The 20,591-nt window shown below is 63.9% G+C and overlaps 1 protein-coding gene across 7 annotated transcripts; it reads left to right on the forward strand.

Annotated features, from left to right (window-relative positions):
- Window positions 1-318: 318 nt before the first annotated feature.
- Window positions 319-19,323, forward strand: LOXL3 (lysyl oxidase like 3). 7 transcript variants are annotated; one of them, XM_068679392.1, is made up of 16 exons: window positions 319-455; window positions 8,421-8,742; window positions 9,267-9,430; window positions 10,210-10,421; window positions 10,896-10,949; window positions 13,514-13,573; window positions 13,838-14,057; window positions 14,366-14,546; window positions 14,778-14,932; window positions 15,729-15,902; window positions 16,424-16,586; window positions 16,803-17,046; window positions 17,480-17,595; window positions 17,693-17,829; window positions 18,331-18,442; window positions 18,663-19,323. In XM_068679392.1, the coding sequence occupies exons 2-16, from the start codon at window positions 8,433-8,435 to the stop codon at window positions 18,734-18,736; spliced, it is 2,376 nt and encodes a 791-aa protein (XP_068535493.1). In that variant the 5' UTR covers window positions 319-455; window positions 8,421-8,432; the 3' UTR covers window positions 18,737-19,323. The 7 variants fall into 7 exon arrangements, 6 of the variants coding, with proteins under 6 accessions (XP_068535493.1, XP_068535491.1, XP_068535492.1 ...); XM_068679390.1 differs by lacking the exon at window positions 319-455 and adding an exon at window positions 887-943; XM_068679391.1 differs by lacking the exons at window positions 319-455; window positions 15,729-15,902 and adding exons at window positions 887-943; window positions 16,049-16,204.
- The last annotated feature ends 1,268 nt before the right edge of the window (window positions 19,324-20,591 follow it).

Genomic DNA, 20,591 nt, shown 5'->3' on the forward strand with positions numbered 1-20,591 from the left:
GCAGAGGGACCCGGAGCAGAGGGGGCTCGGGCCCCGTGCCTCACCGGGTCGCGCTGCTCCATGCCCGGGAGCTGCTCTGCGGGGGTCTGCAGCCCGGTCCCCGTTCCCGGGTCCGCCGGGGGCTGTGCCGGGAGCGCGGTGCTCGCGGGGCGGGGGCGCAATGCCGGGGACCCTGCAGGGAGAAGGCCGAGCTGGAGGCCCCGTGCCGGGGTCCGGTGCCGGGGTCCGGTGTCGGCCCCGGAGCGGAGCCCCCCGGGGCAGCGGGGCCCCGCCGCGGCCGGATCCGTGCGGGCCGGGGCGGCACGGGCCGGCCCCGGACACTGGGGCGCTGCGCGGGGCGGGCCGGGGCGGAGAGGGGCGGCTCGGCTCGGCTCTGCTCGGCACGGCCCCGCCGGCACTCGGCTGGACGCTCTCGCCCGGCGCCGCCGCAGCCGCGCAGCCCGTGGGGACGAGAGGTACGGCCCGGGGCCCGGGGCGGGCAGCGCGGCTCGGGACCGGCCCGGAGCGGCGGGGCTGGGGGCGCGGGGGGCGCCGGGCGCGGCGCTGGGCGCGGGTGCCCGGGGCGCCCCGCGTGGCCCCGGGGCTCGCGGCGAGGGGCCGCGCGTGGGAGGCTTCGCGGGGCGGGCGCCGGGCCGGGGTCGCGAGGCGCTGCAGAGCCGGGCGGGGGGCGGCCGGCGCGGGGGATGAATGGGGGCTGCGTGGGGCCGTCCCGTGCGAGGGCTCCGTGACTGCGCGGGACGCTCCGGCTCCGTCCCCGACCCCCGGTTCCCCGGCGCGGCTGCGCGGTGCCGGCGGGACGGGCTGCCCCTGCCGGCGGCCGCACGGGGGGTGCCCCGCGCCCGGTACAGAAAGGCTGCTTTGTGCGCCGTGCCGGCGGCGCCGTGGCCGGGGGAGCTGTGCCATGGTCGTCGTGCCGCGCGGCGGCGTTTGGCGGGGTGCAAAGGTTTGGCTGCGGCGTGCGTTCCCCACGCGCTTGCTGGGAAGGGGAAGGGGAAGGGGAAGGGGAAGGGGAAAGGGAAGGGGAAGGGGAAGGGGAAGGGGAAGGGGAAGGGAAAGGGGTGCCCGTCAGCCCCGGCAGGTTAGCGGGGTGCTGCCTCGGGGCTGCGCAGCCACACGTAGCCCTGAACGTGCTGAGCAGCGCCTGCCTTCAGGAGGCTCGTTTGCTGAGCTGTGGTTTACAGAGGGCGGTGGAAACTCAGGATTTCCATGAAGATGGAATTTGCTTCTTCGCTGGAAGAGAGGAAGGATGAAGGGACGCGAGGCGTGAAGGCTGGAGGGCTTGGGCAGGTCCTGCATCCTCCCAGCTGCTCTCCAGAGGAGTTGGCAGGCAGCGGAGCAGGTCTCCTTGCTCAGTAGCTCTGAGATGGCTGGTTCCCTGCCCTGCGGTGCCTGCCCCCCCCCCGGACCCGTGGTTTGCCTCCTAGCCTGGCTGGGCTGTTGAGACTGTGGCCAATGGCTACAGCATCTGCACATTCCTTCGGGGTCTTCCCCTCCTGCCTGCCCCTCCAGAGCCCGGAGGAGCCGAGAGCAGAGTTGGCAGCCATCTCCCTGCTGTGTCTCGGGGAAACCCAGTGAAGTTAGGAACTGCAGAGAGCTGCACTGTGTGCTGCCCTGGCTTAAAGGCTGACAGCAGAGCAGGGGACATCAGACAGTCCAAAGGGCTCAGGACTGCTTGAATCTGGTAAGTGCACTCAGGTGCTCTGTCCCCCGCTGGCACTCAGGACAAACCCAGTGCCGGGGCGTCTACAGCAGTGTCCCCATCACCACCTGGGACAGGGACACGCAGTGGGACGGCAGGGACAGGCACGCAGCCTTCTTTCTGGTCAGCCAGGGACAGCGAGCCCCCAGCCAGCCCCACCAGGAGGTGGTGGTGTGGGGAGGTGTCACTGAGCCTGCCAGTGTGGTGGGGCTGCCGGGGTGACCCTGGGGTGTTCCTCGGTGCCACTGGGAGCAGTTCAGCTGGGAGCCCTGCAGCCCCTGGACTTGGCTGTGCTTCTCCTGTGCCTCCTATCCTGCGGGGTCCCTGCTGGCGGGTCCAGCCAGTCCTGCCCCAGTGAGGTGGGGCTGTCACAACCCTCAGCTCCAGCACCCCTGGGCCGCTGGGAAGCAGGAGGACGAAGGAGGCCGGTCCAGGCAGCCAGGATTGCGAAAGGGCCGGTGCGGGAAGCCAGGCTCTGGCCTGTGTGTGCTGGGGCCCCAGGGAGATGGGGAAGGAACAGAGCCCAGTGCCTGAAACCATGGGACCCAACAGACCTTCTCCTGCCCCTGTGCTGGGGACATGACCCTTTGCTCTCAGGGATGTCCCGGCATGGGCCTTGGCAGAGTGTGATCCCATCACCTCTTGACCTTCCCAGTGATGGATAAACAGAGGGAGCTGCTTCCTCCTCCTGCTGGCAGGCTTCCCAGGTCATCGGTCATTTGCTCTGCTCTTCTCTGAGTCCTTCCAGTCTGTCAGTGCCTGCTTTGCTGCATCTCCCTGTGCATGCCTTAGGCCTCCTGTGCAGCACTGCTGAGAGAGACCACTCCTGTGGTGCCACCCCAGCCTGGCCCTTCCCTGCTGCTGCTGCCTGGGACCTTGTCCCCATGCCATGGAGGTGACCTGCACTTGGCTGCTGGCATGCATGAGGACCCAACACACCGACCTGCTCTATATCTGCTTCATCTGCTCCTTCCCAAGCCTGTCTACTATTCACTGAGGTTTTGCTGGGGCAGACCAAGGCCAGTCCCAGTGCCTGGTGGGTTCTGAATAGCACAGCCTCGGAGCCAACATCCCCATACTTGGGGTTCCCCCGCTGCCACTGCTTGCTTCTGCTGGTACAGCTGAGCCCCTGGAAGGCACAGCCCCCATGCTAGGGGAGCAAAGCCATGCTGAGGGCACTGGGGCTAGGGAGTGCAGCTCCTGTGGGGCACTGGAGCCCTTGTTTGCTGGGAAGGGCAGAGTGGTGGGGCTGGTTTGGAAGCAGGTCAAGCAGTGCCACAGTTCCTGCTGCCACATGGAGCTGCCCTCAGCACAGAGGGGACCCTGCAGCCGGGCTGGGGGTGTGGATCCTGTGGTCTCGGCTCTGTGGTGCACTCAGGTACCCACAACCAGCTCCATCCCTACTGTTTGCCAGGAAGGGGCCGGGGCCTCGCACATGCCTGGCTGTGACATTCCATGAGACAGCAATGCACCCTTGTGGCCAAGAAGGCCGATGTTATCCTGGGGTGCATTACAGCGAGTGTTGCCAGCAGGTCAAGGGAGGAGATCCTGCCCCTCTACTCAGCCCTGGTGAGGCCACACCTGGAGGACAGTGTCCAGTTCTGGGCTCCCCAGTACAAGAGGGAGATGGAGCTACTGGAGCGAGTCCAGTGGAGGGCTACAAAGGTGATGAGGGGACTGGAGCATCTCTCATATGAAAAGAGATTGAGAGAGCTGGGCCTGTTTAACTTGGGGAGGAGGAGACCAAGAGAAGATCTTATCCATGTGTATAAATATCTTGTGGGAGGACAGGGCCAGTCAAGAGGCAAGGGCACAAACTGAAACATGGGAAGTTCCAGCTTAATATGAGAAAACATTTCTTTATTGGGAGGGTGAAAGAGCACTGGCACAGGTTGCCCAGAGAGGCTGTGGAGTCTCCTTCTCTGGAGACATTCAAAACCCACCTGGATGTGATGCTGCACAACGTGCTCTGAGTGATCCTGCTTGGCCGGGGGGTTGGACTAGGTGATCTCCAGAGGTCCCTTCCAACCTCAGCCATTCTGTTATTCTGCGTTTCCTGAGGTTTCCTGGGCAGTCACAAGGACCTAGGCTGCTCTCCAGCATCTATGGCTGGTGCTTGCTGGGGGCCAGCCCATCCCCCCAGCTGGGTGCGTGTCCGAGCCCCATTCACCTGCCAGAGGAATGCAGGAGTGCCATGCACAAAACCCCTGTCAGAGAGGGGACTTTGTGGCTGCAGACAGAAGCCAGCAGTGGGGTGCCTGAGGCCCTGGGGCAGGCGAGTCTGGGCAGGATTGTGCCCAGCTTCTGGGTAACAGCGGCAGCCAGGGCATCCATCCCTGTCCCAGGCAATTCTTGGCCCCCGACCCTCTCCACAGGTGTTGCCTGTCCATGCCCCCAGCTGCCTGCACATCTGTTCTCCAGTGGATGTGTGAGGTTCATGCTAATCTCTGGTCCTTAGGAGCAGAGCTAGCGTCCTCCCTGACACGCCTTGTACTGCTGCTCGCATCAGGCATCCCCTGTGCCGGAGGGGTGGCAGAGCCCCCCTTGCTCCCAGCAGGACCAAACAGCCTGTCCCCAGGACAAAGGGGTGCCCCTGCCTCTGGCCAGAGGGAGAAGTGAGGGCGATGCCCCCTCAGGACTCTCGCTCAGGCAGATCAGCCCTTCCACGGTGCAGGCAACCCCCCAGCTTGTCTGTGCCTGCCAAAGAGCCCCTAGCCCTGGCACAGACCTCATGCCCGCAGCAGATCCAGCTGGCAGGACTGTGGTCCCGTTGGACTGAGTCAGCGGCTGGCTCTCTGGTTGCAGTGATCCAGAGACAGGCGCTGCAGGGAAGGGCCCAGGCTTGAAATCAAGAGATGCTGAGTGCAGATCTGCCCCGTTGGAAGCCTGTGGGACTGTGCCGCAGCTGCCTGGGGCAGGGCGGGCAGGGGGCTCCCTGTTTCCACAGCAGCACTTGGGTCCGGGAGCAAAGCTTCCAGCGAGCAAGGAAATGGGGCAGTGTCACCATGCTGGAGGAGCAAATGCACTGCTGGCATTTAAGAAAGTGGAAAAAGTGATCTGGACAACGCCAGCCCTGTTAGCCCAAGGTCTGTGACACCAAGCCTCAGAGTGCATTGCGAGAGGGAGATGTTACAGAAATGGGAAAATGGCTCGTTTTTCCCCCAGGGAGTCCACGCTGCCAACCTAACCGCGCTCCTGGATGCACGTGGGAAGTGCTGAAGGCCTGTGCCGACCTCACCAAGGGCAGGGGGCAGGCGGCAGGGGCTGAGGACAGGCTGAGCTGAGGCAGGGGGAGCGAGTAGGGAGCGGGACACTGGAGCCTCTAAAGAGGACAGCAGTGACCCAGGAGCACTGCAGGCGGTGACAGCGGGACCCCTTCAGCAAGCTGCAGTTAATACCGCAGGGGTGGTAGGATTTAAGCAGGTTCAGAAGCAACTGAAGGACTGTGAGGAAGACGAATCCACGGAGAGCTTTTGAATGCAAAGACAGGGGTGGCTGAGCTGTGGGCACCACAACAGGGAAGCAGCAGAGCATCCCCACCCTGTCCCAAGGCACTCCTGCTGCTTCTGTGGGCATCAGGGTCTGGGCTGAGGGACATTTGCCGTGGCCTGGCACCGCTGCATGGCTCTTGCCCTGACTGATGGCATCAGGATGTGGAGCATCTGCCAGTGCTGGCCCCATTGGCAGTGCACCGTGCCCAGACAGCCTTGTGTGGGGCTTCCCCACATCTGCAAACACAGGGCTGGGGCTGAGACCTCGCATCCAGCCAAGCTGGAGGCCGGCGGCTTCAGCAATCCTGTCAATAGCAAGTGCATCAGGTCCTGCGGTAGCACTGCAGAGACTCGGTGGCACTGTGTGCCTTCCATGGCTACAGACAGACTGAGCACTTTCCTGGGTGCTGTGTTCTGGTTTCTGATCCTGCATGCTTTGTTCTTGGCCTTACATTTCCTTCAAGACAAGGGTATGGTCTATGCGATGCCGTTTTGCCAGGCTGCCCAGGTCTGTCCCCACCTACACACTCTGCCCATTTCAGTCTTTGCAGACTGTACCAGGAGAGGACTTTTTTTCTCCTTCAGACATGGTTTTGCTTTTGAAAAGCATGTGATCTTCACCAGAGAGCCCACCGAATGGTGGCTTTCCAGTTGTAACCACATTTTAGTTACAGCAGGTGTCCAGTTTTAATCCACTTAGCAGAAGGTGCACTGATTTTGTTGAGTGCTAATCATTCATTAAAAGGTCATGCAAGATGAATTGAATGCCTTCCAGTCTCAGCCTGTTGTATCAACACAGTTACTTCAATTAACCAAACTTGTGATCTCATAAAAGGTCACACCAGCTTTGTGACATGGACTATTTCTGCAGAACTGTGGAGACTGGCATTAATTGTGCTGCTGCCCTTTAGCGTTGTATTGGCCCCATCGCAAAGCAGCCTGGAGCTTGCCTGCAGTCAACACCAGCAGAGATTGCCTGCCTCGTTCAGTGCAAGTGCGGGGGAAGCTTTAGCTCCACGTGTGCTTGCAGATTCCAGTCTCCCCAGGTGAGTTAAAATTAGCACTGAGAGGGCCCAGACTTGCTGGCAAGCACTTGTGTGTGATGTGTGGCGCAGCGTGGCCCTGCGGATTTACATTGCTTCACTTGGGAAGGACAGGACGTCCCCTCTGACTGATGCACAGAATAAGAAGCGTTTTATTACTGCTGTGAGATGTTAAACTGATCCCCTCGCTGCTTTCCAGGCAGAGCAGAAACACGACTGGAGCACTCCTGCCCTGCCTGGCCCCGCTGGCAGAGCTGGGATGGCCCTTTATGCCTGCCCTCCCCTTTCTCCTGCCTAACAGGCTGATTAAAAGGTTCAGCAAAGCATTTTCCTGCTGCCTGCCCACAAATATGCTTCCTGCTGGGCTTCACTTTGTTCTTGCAATGCCAAAGCAGGCAGCTGAGGCACGGGTAGCCCAGAGCCAGCCACTGCAAACCCAAGGGCTCATGGGGCGCATTCCTGACCCCCAGTGCCTGGTGCTGTCCCCATCAGTGCTGCTGTGTCCCCCATACCCCAAGATGTGACAGAGGAAAGAGCAGGGCCAGAGTTGATGCGATTGCCCCACAGGGGTCGGCGTCTTCCTGCTGCAACGTCTGCGCTGGCTGTGGAGCAGTGCTGTTGGTCCCCTTGCCATCGCCCTCCCTCCTCGCACGTCCCTGCAGGCACTGGGACTCGCTGGCACCGTGCTGGTGTCCCAGCCCGAAGGGGCAGGAGGCAGCAGGGGTCCAGGGCAATGGGCACAGGGAAGGGTTTGTCTGCCTGTCCCTGCTTCGTGTTCAGGAGTCACTGGAGGCTGGAGTGGTGACCTGGAAAAGAGAGGCATGAGAGAGCAGGAGCAGGGCCGATTCCCATAGAAAACCTATCCCATGGGTGGACACGGGGCTGTGGGTCCGTCCCTGAGCCTAGGCTCCGTGCTGGTGGCAAGGCGCAGGGCGATCGTCCCAGTGCAGCACAGGGATGTATCTCGCCCCAAGAAAGGGGCTCTGGCAGCTCTGTGGCCCCATCAAACCAGCACGCTGGAGCTGCGAGGGAGCAGGGGATGGGGCGCACAGGGCGGGGGCTGGCAGAGGGAGTGTGCCGGCACCGTGGGGCTTGGCTGTGAGAGGCACAGGCCCGAGCAGGAGCATGTGCAGGGCTTGCATTTGCTTTCCCTTCTGCATAGCCCTGTAGCTCGACATCAGCCTGAAATCACCCCAGCCTTTAGGTGACTGTGCTCAACCTTATTCTTTTAATGTTGTCTAATGACAACCTGTGTGAGTGAGGCATGTGGGATGTGCTCCTGGTGGGTTTGGGTGCTGGGTCTGTCCCAGGAGGGGCTCCCAGGTGGAGGGGGCACTGTGCCACGGGCCGGCTGGGGGCAAGGTGTGGGGCTGCAGCGCTGTGGCAGGAGGCTCGCCGTGCCTTGGTGCTGTGCCTTGGTGCTGTGCCACCAAACACGCTGCCAGCCCAGCCTGGAGCAGTGCTGGTGCTGCCTGCACAGGTTATGCTGCTCCCAGGCGGCGCGGCACTGAGGGGGTTAAGGTGGTCCCTGGCGGCAGATTTGGGAATAGGGTGAAGGAGGTTTACAGAGAAACGTTTTCACCATTGTTTGTCACCGAGGCTGGTGCAGGAATACCGCATCTCCCACAGGTATTCTCAGGGAGCCACAAATGTTACTGAAGGGCTGGAGAAAATGCCTCACAGGGAGAGATGTAAACGGCTCTGGTTGCGTCGCTCCTGACAGTGGGCAGGAGCATGGCTTGGCAGCCCTGTGGTCAGCAGCTCCGGCCCCGGCTGCTGTGCGGCCGGTGGTGCACCGAGGTCCACAGCCAGCCCAGCCAGGCCCCCCCCCGTTCCCTGGCCCTGGCCCAGCACCTCTGCTCCAGCAGCCGGTGCCCCTCCTTTCTGGAGGTGATGCCCGTCTGCTGGGCACATCTGCTGTCGTTCTCGGCACGGGAAATGTGTGCCAGCAGCACAGCGGGGCGAGGGGCTGGGGATGGCGGGCAGCGGGGCTGGGGGGCAGCGGGGCTGGGGGGGCAGGCGGGTGGTGGCCAGGGGCTGTTCCTGGCTGGGGATGGGACACACGGGCGTGCTGGCACCCAGAAGAACTGTGCAGGAGTGGGGGGCTTCACCTCACAGCACCGGGCCGAGCTGGCATTGCGGCACGTGCAGTTCTCCCGCTTGCCCTGACACTGTGTCCCCACACAGGGCCACGCCGCCATGGGACACCACAGCACGTGGACGTGGCAGGAGCTGCTGGTGCTGCTGGGGGGGCTGTGGCTGTGGGGGGGCAGTGCCCAGCCCACCCCTCCGGGCCCCACGCGCAGCCCCACGCCCCAGCTGAAGTTTCGGCTGGCTGGCTACCCACGCAAGCACAACGAGGGCCGCATCGAGGTCTTCTACAACGATGAATGGGGCACCATCTGCGATGACGACTTCACACTGGCCAACGCACACGTGCTGTGCCGGCACCTCGGCTTCGTGGCTGCCACCGGCTGGGCCCACAGCGCCAAGTACGGCAAAGGCGTTGGTAAGAGGCGCAGCCGTGTGCTGCACGAGGCTGGTGTGGGGGCCAGCAGGGCCCCATGGCTGCAGAGTGCCTGGCAGCATGAATATGTGTGTGTGTGCGCCTGCGTGTGCGTGCATGTGCAAAGCAGACTTGCAAACTCCACGTGTGTGTATGTGTGTGTGTGCGTGTGTGTCCCCAGCACTTAGGGAGGATGCACACACTATGGCAGTGGGCTGTGCATGCCCTGGGTGGTGCAGGTGGCTGCAGCGCTGTGCTGCTGAGGACATGTGCAGAGGGGCAGCAGGCTGCGTGCAGGCGAGGTGCCATACAGGCCCCAGGTGCTGTGGAGACTCCCTACCAGCTGCTCCCACACTCAGGCTTTCCCTCGTTGCATGTCTGGCCCCAGCTTTGTGCCAAGGGAGGGCTGCCCCAGCCTCATCTCCACGTGCCTGCTACATGTCTGTGTGGCCTTGGCACCTTCCCTGCTCCTGGGGGCTGCTGCGTGGGCTTGGTTCCCTCTCACCTCTGGCCCTGGCATGTGGCAGGGCGGATCTGGCTGGATAACGTGAATTGTGCGGGAGGTGAGAAGAGCATTGGGGACTGCAAACACCGTGGCTGGGGGAACAGTGACTGCAGCCACGAGGAAGATGCAGGTGTCATCTGCAAGGACGAGCGCATCCCAGGCTTCAAGGACTCCAACGTCATTGAGGTGAGGGTGCTGTGTCTGGGGTGGCCCTGCCTGGCTTTTGACCCCCCTGCCTGGCTGGGGGCAGCTTTCTCACTGCAGCCCGGCAGGCGCCCACGTGCAGGACCCGCGGTGCCCTCCATCTGTGCCTGCCAGTGGGGAGGAGGGGCTGCGATGCAGCCCTGCAGCAGGCAAATCCTGCCCCACATGGAGTGCAGTACTGCCACGGCATCCCCTGGGCATCCCCTGGGCATCCTGAGCTGCTCCTTCCCTCGTGGCTGTCCCGTGCCCCTGCAGACTGTATTCCCCTGTCTGCCAGGGGCCCTGGTCCCAGACCTGCTCCTGCACACTGCACTCCGCTGGCATGTGTGGCCGCTCCCCTCTCTCTCTTCCAGGCTGTTTCTCAGACCACACCTGGGGTGTGGGGACGTGGCGCAGCTCTGGGCATGCGCTAGCTGGGGTCCCACCAAGAGAGGGGTGCTGGAGCCATGTCCTGCAGGCTGTGTCCAGCATCCAGTGCCCTTTGCTGCCATCCTGCCCTGGGAGGGTGCCTGGGCTGGGGTCTGGATACAAGGTTCTGAGGTGAAGGGATGGCAGCACTGGCTCTCCTGGCTGCAGTCCTGGAAATAGACCTGAGGGACCAGGGACGGGGATAGGTACTTGGCTACCCTGGGCCATTGGAGATGGGACCATCCTGTCCCTGTTCCCCGCATGGGTCTGGGGACCCCCCCCTCCTGCAGGGCATCCTTGGGCTGGCAGGGAGCGGGGTGCCAAGCAAGCCTGGGGTGACCCCTGCCCTGCAGACAGAGCAGAGCCACGTGGAGGAGGTTCGCCTGCGGCCGGTGGTGTCAGGGGCCCGGCGGCGGCTGCCAGTGACAGAGGGTGTCGTGGAGGTGCGCTACAAGGATGGCTGGGCACAGATCTGCGACGAGGGCTGGGACACCAAGAACAGCCGTGTCATCTGTGGCATGATGGGCTTCCCTGCAGAGAAGAAGGTGAACAGGAACTTCTACAAGTGAGTGGGGCTGGCAAGGAGTCCCGTGTGGCTGGGGTGTTGGAGCAGCACTGGGGAATGCCAGGGGCAGTGCTGGGGGGACAGTTGGGAGCTTGCTGTTGGGCATTGAGGCTCCCCAGCATCCCTCCTGTCCCTGCAGTTCACCCAGCCCTAGCTCCATGGGCCATTTGGGCACTAGCTAACCAAGCTGGGGGTCCGTGGCACGGCTGGGGGCCACCATTCTCCCCATGCACCACTGCAGAGCCTGACCAAGAGGGCAAGTTTTGCTCCCCGGCAGTGGTGCACCTCTACATTTCCCTCTCGTAGGGAGTGAGGGGGTCCCTGTGCCCAGGGTGGTTTGTCGTGAGCCAGGCAGGGATGCTGCCACAGCACTGTGACTCAAGGGAGGGGTCTGGGTGTGGGTGCGTTGTCCGCGGTGTGGTTCCCAGCACTGTGCGCACCCCTCACCACACAGCCAGGGTGTTGCTCCTGCAGGCGGTTGAAGCGCGCAGCCAAGATGAAGGGACGGAGCCCAAGGCTGGGCAGCAGGTAAGGGGCTGGGGCGCCCCGTCTGCTGAGCCCTGGGCAGCACCGGGCTGTCCTGTCCCGCCAGGCTCTGCAGTCCGAGCGGATCCTGGCATGAGCGGATCTGGACAGAGCAGACTGAGGGCCTGTGGTGTTCTGGGCAGGAAGAGCCCACTCCAGTGGGACCTGTCTGGGTGCACTGGGGTCCCCTGTCCCCCATGAGAGATGCTCTTTCTCCTAGGCTGCTGGTGCCCCAGGCCAAGCAGCCTTGTCCCACACAATGGGCAGGGTCTGTGTCTGCAGAGCAGACCCGTTGTGGGCAGGGTCCTGGTGGAAGTCATGGGGAGGGCTGCGGTGCCCTGTGCTGCAGCCCTGCGGGGACAGGGAGGCCTCGGAAAGGAGCTCTCTCTCCTGGTGGATAGGGAGGGTGGACTGCAGGAATGGGCTGCTTTCTGCAGAAAGTGGCAGTGGGGAAGCTGGAAAGGCTGCGCACTTCCCTATTCCCCATGGGGTGGGGTGGCGCGGGCATTAAAGTGCTTGCTCAGCAGTGCTGGTGGTGCTGGGCACCAGGGCAGTGGGCATGGTGGTGCTGGTGGTGCTGGGCACTGGGCTGATGGTCGTGGTTTGCTAGGTCTTGTCCCAGGTGCTGCAGCTGCCCGGGATCTCTTGCACTGTCTGCCCACTCTCTCTTGGTGCCATTCTGCCTGACCCCGCGCACAGTCTGGCTGCCCTTTCCCTCTGGCCCTGCGCTGCTGCTGACAGATTTGGCAGTGGGTGCAGAGACCCAGGCTACTTCCAAAGCCATCCAAAGCCCATCCTCCCTGGGCTGTTGCATGGTACCTCTCGCTTGAGCCCATCATGTGGAGAAGCTGCTCTGCCCCTGCCCTGCTTCAGCTCGGTCCCACCATCCCCATGGTGCTGAAGGTGCCCCATGTGCTCTTGGCCCATCCCAAGTCCTTCACTGTGACCTCCCAGCACTGTGTCATCGATGGGCACCGTCCCCAGCTCCTGTAGCTCTGCCTGTGCTGGTGGTGGGAGTCCAGATGGGGTCAGCCTGTGGGGGTCTCCTCAAAGCCCCACTCACACATCCCTCTTGCTGCAACTTGCTGGTGCTGCTTTGTCTGGTTGGTGCCCTCTGCCTCTTTCCCACTGAGCGGGCATTATCCACGTGGCACTGGGCAAAATGCTGCGCCACGTCTGTGAGCAGCGATCCGCTCCCTTTCCTCTGCCTGCCACAGGAGCCAAGCTCTGGTTTGCTTGGGTTGAGCTGTTCAGGCTGCACGTCTGCAGCCCGCGTGGGGTGATGGTAATGGGTAATCCTGGCTGGAAGGGACCTCGTGGTTCTGGTCCAACATCTCCTGCAGCGCTGTGGGCTGGCTCAGGGCTTCATCCAGCTGGCGTTTGAAAGACAAGGACAGAGATCCCACAGCCTTGTGGACTCTGCTCTGATGCTGAGTGGCCCTCATGGGGAAAGTTTTCCTTACATCTAGTGTGACCCTCTTCTTGCAAATGTTGCCTGCTTTCCCTTGTGCACCTGTCATTAGCAGCTGTGAAGAGCCTGGCTCCAGCTTCCTGACAGCCCTTTGTGTGTGCAGGTCGGGGGCTGCCTGAGCCCCTGGAGCCAAATCATCACCAGGCTGCAGCAGCTCAGCTTCCCATTTCTCTGCCAGTCCCTGGCTGTCCCGGTGCTGTCTGCAGGGCTCGCTCTGCTTTGCTGATATCTTTCTTGTATCAGGAGACCCAGCATTGGGCACAGGAGCTACCTGTGGTCTCAGGAGTGCAGATGGGTGCTGATGTCCTCTGAACATTTGTGTGAACCCTCGTCCTGACCGTCGTGCGCTGTGTCACAGGGCTCACTGGGCTGCGTGGGCTGACACTGATGTGCTGTAGGCCGGCAGGACAGCTGCCAGGCTTGGTTTTGCCTTATCCCTAGTTTCTGGGGAGCTTGCAGTCCCCTGCCCTGTTTTGTGACTCTTTTCTCCTGGTCCCTGGGAATTTGGCCATGGTCAGCGTCTTCCTCCCCACCAAGCAAAACAAACCATTTTTGGTGTGTGTGTGGGGACACACAACATACCAGCATTCTATGGTTTTCTCTGTGCTGCTCAGGGTGAACCCAGGGTACTCCCCGCACTGAAGCTGGGTGAGGTGAGCTCACAGAGTGTCTCACCATCCCCATGGCTTCGGGGAGAGCACTGTCCACATGCACCGCTAGCTTGGCGCCGTGCTTGCTAGGTGTCCTGCTCCCCTTGGAGCAAAGCACAGTGATGTTGTCTGGTGTCTGGATGAGGACAAGGGCATACCTCACTTGCACCTGACAGATCAAATCATTGCCACCGGTGTTTGATCTTCTGCTGTGTGTCAAAGCAGCACGGGATGTTGCTGCATCTGTCACAGTTTCCTGGCGGGATGTGGGCAGGAAACTGCATCATTGCTGTGGAGGGCAGTTGTGTCATATTGCTGGCAGCAGATGATGCCATTGCACCCACGCATGACACGAAGTGGACGTGCATGAGGCTCGCCAGGGGCACGCATGCCAAGCTCAGTCTCCGGGGCTCCAGGCTCCTTGATGGTTGTTTTCTGTTTTCCAGGCTGGCCTCCAAATCTCAGCCTAAACAAAAGCGCAGGGAGGACGTAGGGTCCAGGAAGAGGTAAATGGCTCCAGTGGGCAGCCCGAGTGCCTGGAGCCCTGCTCAGCGCTGCTGGAGCCACACGTGTCCCTGTGCTGCTGGGACAGGGGCAGGGCCAGCAACTGGTGGGCGCCCAGGGGGCACAGTGCATCCCACCGGGGATGGAGCCAGGGGATGGAGCCAGGGGATGGAGTGAGGGGCAGGGACGGTGCAGCCGCAGGGGGGGCGACCGCCGACACCTCTGCTCCCGGTGGCTGTGCTGCAGGCTGTGCTCTCTCCTTGCAGGCTGTTCGCGGAGCGGCAGCAGCTCAACTACCGCCTGCACTCCGTGTCCTGCACGGGGACGGAGGTGCACCTCTCCATGTGCACCTTCCAGTTCTACCAGGGCAACACCTCCACAGCCTGCGGGGCCGGCATGCCCGCCGTTGTCAGCTGCCTGCCTGGGCCCCTCTTCACCTCTGGCAGCACCCACAAGAAGAAGCAGCGCCAGCAGCAGCAGGGCCAGGTGAGCCCTGCAGGGTGGGTGTGCGGTGCTGTGGTGGCCCACAATGGCCACTGCCCTGTTGCAGGGCTCTGAGCCCTTGGCTGGGCCAAGAGCAGGCGTGTGGTGTCCCTGGGGCAGGAGGTGGGGACAGCGTTCTGTCCCTGCACGTCACAGCCACCTCTGTGCTGCACCGTGCTGTGCCGTGGCACACCGCTGTGCCATGCCACACTGTGCTGTGCCACGTTGTGCCGCACCGTGCCTGCCGTGCTGTGCCACACCGTGCCGCCCCACGCTGTCCCCTGCCATGCCCTGACCCCACTGCCCCGCAGCTGCGGATCCGGCTGAAGGGAGGTGCGAAGGCCGGGGAGGGCCGCGTCGAGGTGCTCAAGAGCAACGAGTGGGGCACAGTCTGCGATGACCGCTGGAACCTGCTGTCAGCCAGCGTGGTGTGCCGTGAGCTGGGTTTCGGCAGCGCCAAGGAAGCCCTCACTGGGGCACGCATGGGCCAAGGTGAGGGTCCTGGGCCAGGCATCGCTTTCAGATGGCTGCGGTGGGCGAGCCACAGCCAGGCCTGGCACTGCAGCTGCGGGCAGCACGTGGTGCAGGGCTTGCCCGGAGCATCCCGGGGGACTGCAGCCGCTCGGTCCTTTGGGGAGGGCAGGGCTGTGCCGGGAGGGGGGCACGGGCAGCTGCGGCGGGGGATGGTGCGGCTGGGTGCTGAGCCCCACAGCTTCTCTGCAGGGACAGGGCCAATCCACCTGAACGAGGTGCAATGCCTGGGCACCGAGAAGTCCCTCTGGAGCTGCCCCTTCAAGAACATCACGCAGGAGGACTGCAAGCACACAGAGGATGCAGCCGTCCGCTGCAACATCCCCTACATGGGCTACGAGAACCTGGTGCGTGTTGTGGTGGGGGCTGCGCATCCGTGGGGTTCCTGGCATCGGGGCCATGGAGTGGGGGGCTGAGGGACCACAGCAGTGCCTGTGTCACCTGCAGAGCCCGGGGAGCCCATGGGACCTAACATGGGATGTCCCCTCATCTGTCCTGTACTGCACCCCATTGTTGTTTCCTCCTGATCTGGGGAAAGGGCTGCCCAGGGGGGTTGGGGATTTCTGGGGACTGGAGTCCCAAACTGTCCCTGTGGGTAGGGTGGTGGAAGGGAGGCCCTGGGGGCGCTGAGAGCTCTGTGGTGCCTCCTGCTCAGTGGTGTGGCCAGCTGCTCCCTGCTGAAGCACCTGAAAAAAAATCGCTGTGGGCCAAGCAAGAGAGATTTTTTTCAAACTGATGATGAAATGAGCAAATGGAGCAGCACCTTCCTTTGACCTAGTGTCTCATTTCATCCACTTTGGGCTTTTTAACCTTTTTAACACTCTCACGCTTGTCATTTCTGAAATGAGAACACATTTTGAAATGAATTATTTTCCCTGCTTTGGTACACACTTCCTGAACCCACAAAGTTTTGGCCCCAAAAGTGCCATTTTTGGTGAGCTCCCAGCTCACCAAAAGTTGTGCCTGGCTCTGCTCAGCTTCTGTCTGCTTCCTCCTTCATGCCGTGCTGCCCTGGCCCCGGGGCCCATCCAGGTGCTGCCGCGTGGCCCCGGCTGCCTGGGCAGGATGCGCTGTGGGACACGGCCCCAGCAGCAGGAGCATCGCTCACGATGCCGATGACGCTGCCACTGCCTTTCTCTGCAGATTCGGCTGAGCGGGGGTCGGAGCCGCTTCGAGGGGCGGGTCGAGGTGGCGGTGGGGGCTGGCGACGGGGACGAGCTCCGCTGGGGTCTGGTCTGCGGCGAAGGCTGGGGTACGCTGGAGGCGATGGTGGTCTGTCGCCAGCTGGGTCTGGGATTCGCTAACCACGGCTTACAAGTAGGTGCTAGCGCCAGCTTGGCCAGGGCAGCGAGCCGCCACCACCACTGCTCCGCGGGGACGGGGATGGGGACACGGGGACGGGGACGTGGCGGGGGGCGGTGCAGTGCGGGGTGCACGCTCACGGCCCCAGGACTTCCCCACAGATCCGCCTAGCTGGCGGGAGGACGGCGTTCGAGGGCCGTGTGGAGGTGAAGCGCGGCAGTAAGTGGGGCACGGTGTGCAGCGATGGCTGGACCACCAAAGAGGCCATGGTGGCCTGCCGCCAGCTTGGCCTGGGCTACTCCCTGCACGCGGTGACGGTAGGTGCCGGCGGGGAGGCGCCTGGTGATGCCCTGGCAAACACAGACACCGGCGCTTCCCTGATGGCCCTGGGGCTGAGAGGGGTGATGGGACGTGGCCCCTCTGTGCCATAGGACGTGTGGGGGCAGCCTGAGGGGGTGGGCAGGGTACACCGAGGCAGAGTGCGTCTGAGCCGGGTCACCCAGAGCATTTGGCCCAGCCTGTCTCACCCACCCCAGGAGACGTGGTACTGGGATGCCAGCAACGTGACGGAGATGGTGCTGAGCGGTGTGAAGTGCGCTGGCCACGAGATGTCCCTGAGCCACTGCCAGCACCACGGCAGCAGCCTGAGCTGCAGGAACACGGGCACGCGCTTCGCCGCAGGCGTCATCTGCTCTGAGAGTGAGCGCTGGTGGGGACTGCGGGCACGGGGCCGTGGGGCCAGGGGCTGCAGAGGCAGAAGCTGTGGGCAAGGGGCTCCGCAGGTGGTGGGGGCTGTGGGGTCAGCCTGTGCCGGCTGATGGAGGGGGGGGGTACATATTCACCTGGCTGGCTCAGCCCTGCTTGCGCTGCGCAGCGGTGTGTCCAGCCGTCCCTGAGCCACCGCCTGCTCCCCAGCCGCCTCCGACCTGCTGCTGCATGCGCCGCTGGTGCAGGAGACGGCGTACATCGAGGACCGGCCGCTGCACATGCTGTACTGTGCCGCCGAGGAGAACTGCCTCTCCAGCTCGGCCCGCCTGGCCAACTGGCCCTACGGGCACCGCCGCCTGCTCCGCTTCTCCTCCCAGATCCACAACAACGGCCGGGCCGACTTCCGTCCCAAGGCTGGCCGCCACTCCTGGGTCTGGCACGAGTGCCACCGGTGCGTGCAGGGAACGGCCGGGGCTGGGGCTGCGGGCAGCAGGAGGGCAGTGGTGCTGCTGGTGGGCAGGGGGAGGGTGGTGCCGGGACCCGTGTCATTTTCCCCAGTTTTGGCTCAGCGGTGTTGGGGCTGGGGGTGCTGGGGGGCAAGGACGGGGCTGCAGGCTGTGCGGGGGCTGAGCCTCCCCTTGCCGGGGCCACCTGGCTGGGGCCAGCCGTGTCCCATCCCAGGGCAAGGCTGAGCTCTGCCCTAGCCTCGTGGTGCTGTGACCTCAGAGCAGGGGCTGTGGGGACCTTCCCAAGCACTGAGGGGGCGGGCAGCTGGGGGACCTGTCTCCTGTTTGCTCTGTGGGGTTTCCTCAGCTGCTGCTTCCACCTCTGGCCCTCCCTGAGGGTTGCAGTGGTGCAGAGGGGCATTGCGGGCTCTCTCACAGGCACTACCACAGCATGGACATTTTCACCCACTACGACATCCTGACTCCCAACGGCACCAAAGTGGCAGAGGGCCACAAGGCCAGCTTCTGCCTTGAGGACACAGAATGTGAAGAAGGTGGGAACCGCAAGGCTGTGGGGCACTGTCCCTGCCGTGTCCCCCCCTGTGCAGGGGGCTGCAGCAGGGATGAGCCGCGCTCTCTTCTTGCCTGCAGATGTGGCCAAGCGGTACGAGTGTGCCAACTTTGGGGAGCAGGGCATCACGGTGGGCTGCTGGGACCTGTACCGGCACGACATCGACTGCCAGTGGATCGACATCACTGACGTCAAGCCCGGCAACTACATCCTGCAGGTGCTGCAGCTGTGCCCCCTGCCCCTCTCACACCCCCTGAGCAGTACTGCCTGGGACATGCTGGGGAGCCCACCCAGCGCGGGCTGTGCCGTGGGGCTAGGAGGGCTCTGGGGCTTGCCTCTGCCCCTTGGTCCTCAGCACGCTGCTGGCCCTTCTGCGGACACGGTGCCTGGCCCCAGGAGCCACGGCACGGAGGGACTGTGCCTATCCCAGGGCCTGGAGTTGTGCAGGGCTCGTGTGGAACCCGCTCAGGCTTGCTGCGGCCTGAAAGCCATTTCCTGCCCCAAGAAATGTTGCTCTTGGGCACATGGGGCACAGTGACAGGGCCACCAGCTCCTCAGAGCCCTCCAGCACATCCCACCGCGGCCAGGGAGACGGGGCTGTGCTGGGGCCGTACCCCAGGCAGCCGCTACGCTGGGCTGGGAGGGCCAAGCTGACCTGGTGAGGGGCTGCAGGGCATGGGGCAGGGGCCTGCAGCTCCTCACTGTCAGTGCCCCGCAGGTCGTCATTAACCCCAACTTTGAGGTGGCAGAGAGCGACTTCACCAACAACGCCATGAAGTGCAACTGCAAGTACGACGGGCACCGGATCTGGGTGCACAGCTGCCACATCGGTAACGGCCCAGGGACGCGGCACGGGCTGAGGCGAGGGCACGGTGGGGCTTGGGGGTGTTCTGGGGGGGGACTGAGACAGGGGCAGCAAGGGATGGGGGCAGGCTGGGGGCATGGGCAGGCGTCGGGGGCAGGGGCTGGGGTGCCGGGGGTGGCTGGGGAAGGGCGGAGGCGCTGGCAGGACAGCACTGGAGCTGACAGCTCTTGTCCTCTGCCGCCCAGGCGATGCGCTCAGCGAGGAGGCCAGCAAGCGGTTTGAGCAGTACCCGGGCCAGCTGAACAACCAGATCTCGTAGGGCCCAGACACAGGAGCCCCGGGGAGATGGGCATCTCCCTCCTCCGCCCCACACGTGCAGGAGGAAGCTGCTGCGGGGCCGGTGGGGGGCTCACCCCCAACACCTCCGAGCCCTGCACCGCTCGGGGGGCTGCCCAGGACCCACCACCGGGGAGCCACCGGGGGCTGGAGGCACCGGCAGCCCGGGGCACTGCCCCAAACACTGGCCGGACGCTGCGCCCCCTTCCTGGGCTGCGGCACCAGGGCACGGTCCAGAGAGGCCCCGCGCCTCCTCCTGCTGCACCGTGCTCCCCCCGCTCCCCGTCCCCACCACCCCACTGCACCCCCTCCTGCTCCCCCAGCCCAGTTCCTCTCGCCCTGAGCTGCCTTCTCTTGGGCTCTGCCCTCTGCTGGCACCAGGACCCTCTGCCCACCTGGGGACCCCCCCGCTCAGGGCCAGCCTCTGTCATGCCCCAGGAGCCCCTTGTTCCCCAGGACGCGGTGGCCGCCCTGCACTGGCAGTGCTGCCTCTGGCTGCCCAGCAGCAGCTCCCACACTCATTCCTTAGTTGTAATTTTATTTTCTTGATAAAGTTGTCTGTTCTATTTCCTCAAGGGGTGCTGGGTCCTCTCTGGGGTGGAAAGAAGAGCCTGGTAACTCGGGGCTAAAGCACGGCCAGGCTGTCCGGCACAGTGTGTGGGAGCTGCCCCCGCACAGGGGGGAGGAAGGGGCTGCCGGAGGCTGCAGCAGCGGCACTGGCCCCACGCAGCCCCACAGAGCTGCTGGAGGCTCGCAGCAGCAGGAGCAGATGGGGCCACCCTGGCGCAGCATGGATGTGGTGAAGCGCTGTTTCCCCTGTGCCAGATGCAACGCAGATGTCATGTAGCAGGAATCCCAAGCAGCATGACCTTCCACCAGCCCCGCAGGGCTGTGAACCGCAGGGAGTGCAAGCTCACAGCAGAGCTGGGCTGCCTCGATGGGGAGCAGCCCCACAGGGATTGACATGGGTGGAGCAGAGCCCCACGGAGTCAGGGAGACTGCGCACACATCGGGACACCAGACACGTGAAAGGGAGAAAGACACCTCAGTTGCTGCAGCTCTTGTCCTTCAGCCAGAGGCTCTGGCCGTGTCTGAGCAGTGCGGAGGAGCAGCTCCAGCCTCTGCTGGGGGCAGACCAGGGGAGGAGAGGGGCAGCTGGCACCGGGCAGGCCCTGGCTCCAGCACTGGAAAGCGCTGCGGTCAGCGCTGCCGGAACAGCTATGCAAGAAACGTCTGTGCTATTTCCCCTGCGAGTGGCCGCCCCTCCCCACGGCTGGGGCTTGCCGGGGAACAAATTCCACTGGTGAGGCCAGGGCCAGCCTGAAAGGAGGCCTGTTCTCCGCGTGGGAGGCACGGGCACGCAGGGAGCAGTGCTTTGAGCCGCCCTCTGCCGCAGCACCCCCAAGGAACTGTTTTTCCTTCATCACCTAAAAATGACGGGTGCACGAGGGCTCGGGAGCCCCTCCACGGGTACAGCCTTGCTGGACGCTTGCACTCCTGATGCTGAAGCAGGGCCCTGGCGCAGCCCCTCCGGCCCCCCAGCCCCAGCAGCTCCCTGCCTCCCACAGCTGCTGGCAGGGGCGCTGGGGCTGGAGCGGAGCAGGGCTCTTCCAGGAAGGCGAGCACAGCCTGGGCTGCTCCTTCCCAGTGCAGACAGGCTCTTGGCCGCCAGCTGCAGAGGACAGGGAGGGAGGGAGCGTGGCCAGGCAACAGAGGGCCCGTCGGGTCCCCAGGGGCCGCTGCGTGCGTGGGAGCGCAGCGCTCTGGCGCAGAGATGCCGGCCAGGGGAGGGAAGGAGGGAGGGGGCCCAGAAGGCACACGCAGCCCTCTCACAGGCT

The sequence above is a fragment of the Anas acuta genome, chromosome 4, assembly GCF_963932015.1.
Source record: "Anas acuta chromosome 4, bAnaAcu1.1, whole genome shotgun sequence".
Classification (NCBI taxonomy): Eukaryota; Metazoa; Chordata; class Aves; order Anseriformes; family Anatidae; genus Anas; species Anas acuta.

Excerpts from the sequence above, each read along its gene's own strand:
- LOXL3 (XM_068679390.1), top strand. The coding sequence starts at position 902 with ATGGTCGTCGTGCCGCGCGGCGGCGTTTGGCGGGGTGCAAAG. Across the intron at positions 8,743-9,266 it reads CAAGTACGGCAAAGGCGTTG|GGCGGATCTGGCTGGATAAC; the intron begins GTAAGAGGCGCA and ends GGCATGTGGCAG. Across the intron at positions 16,587-16,802 it reads AGGCGTCATCTGCTCTGAGA|CCGCCTCCGACCTGCTGCTG; the intron begins GTGAGCGCTGGT and ends CCTGCTCCCCAG.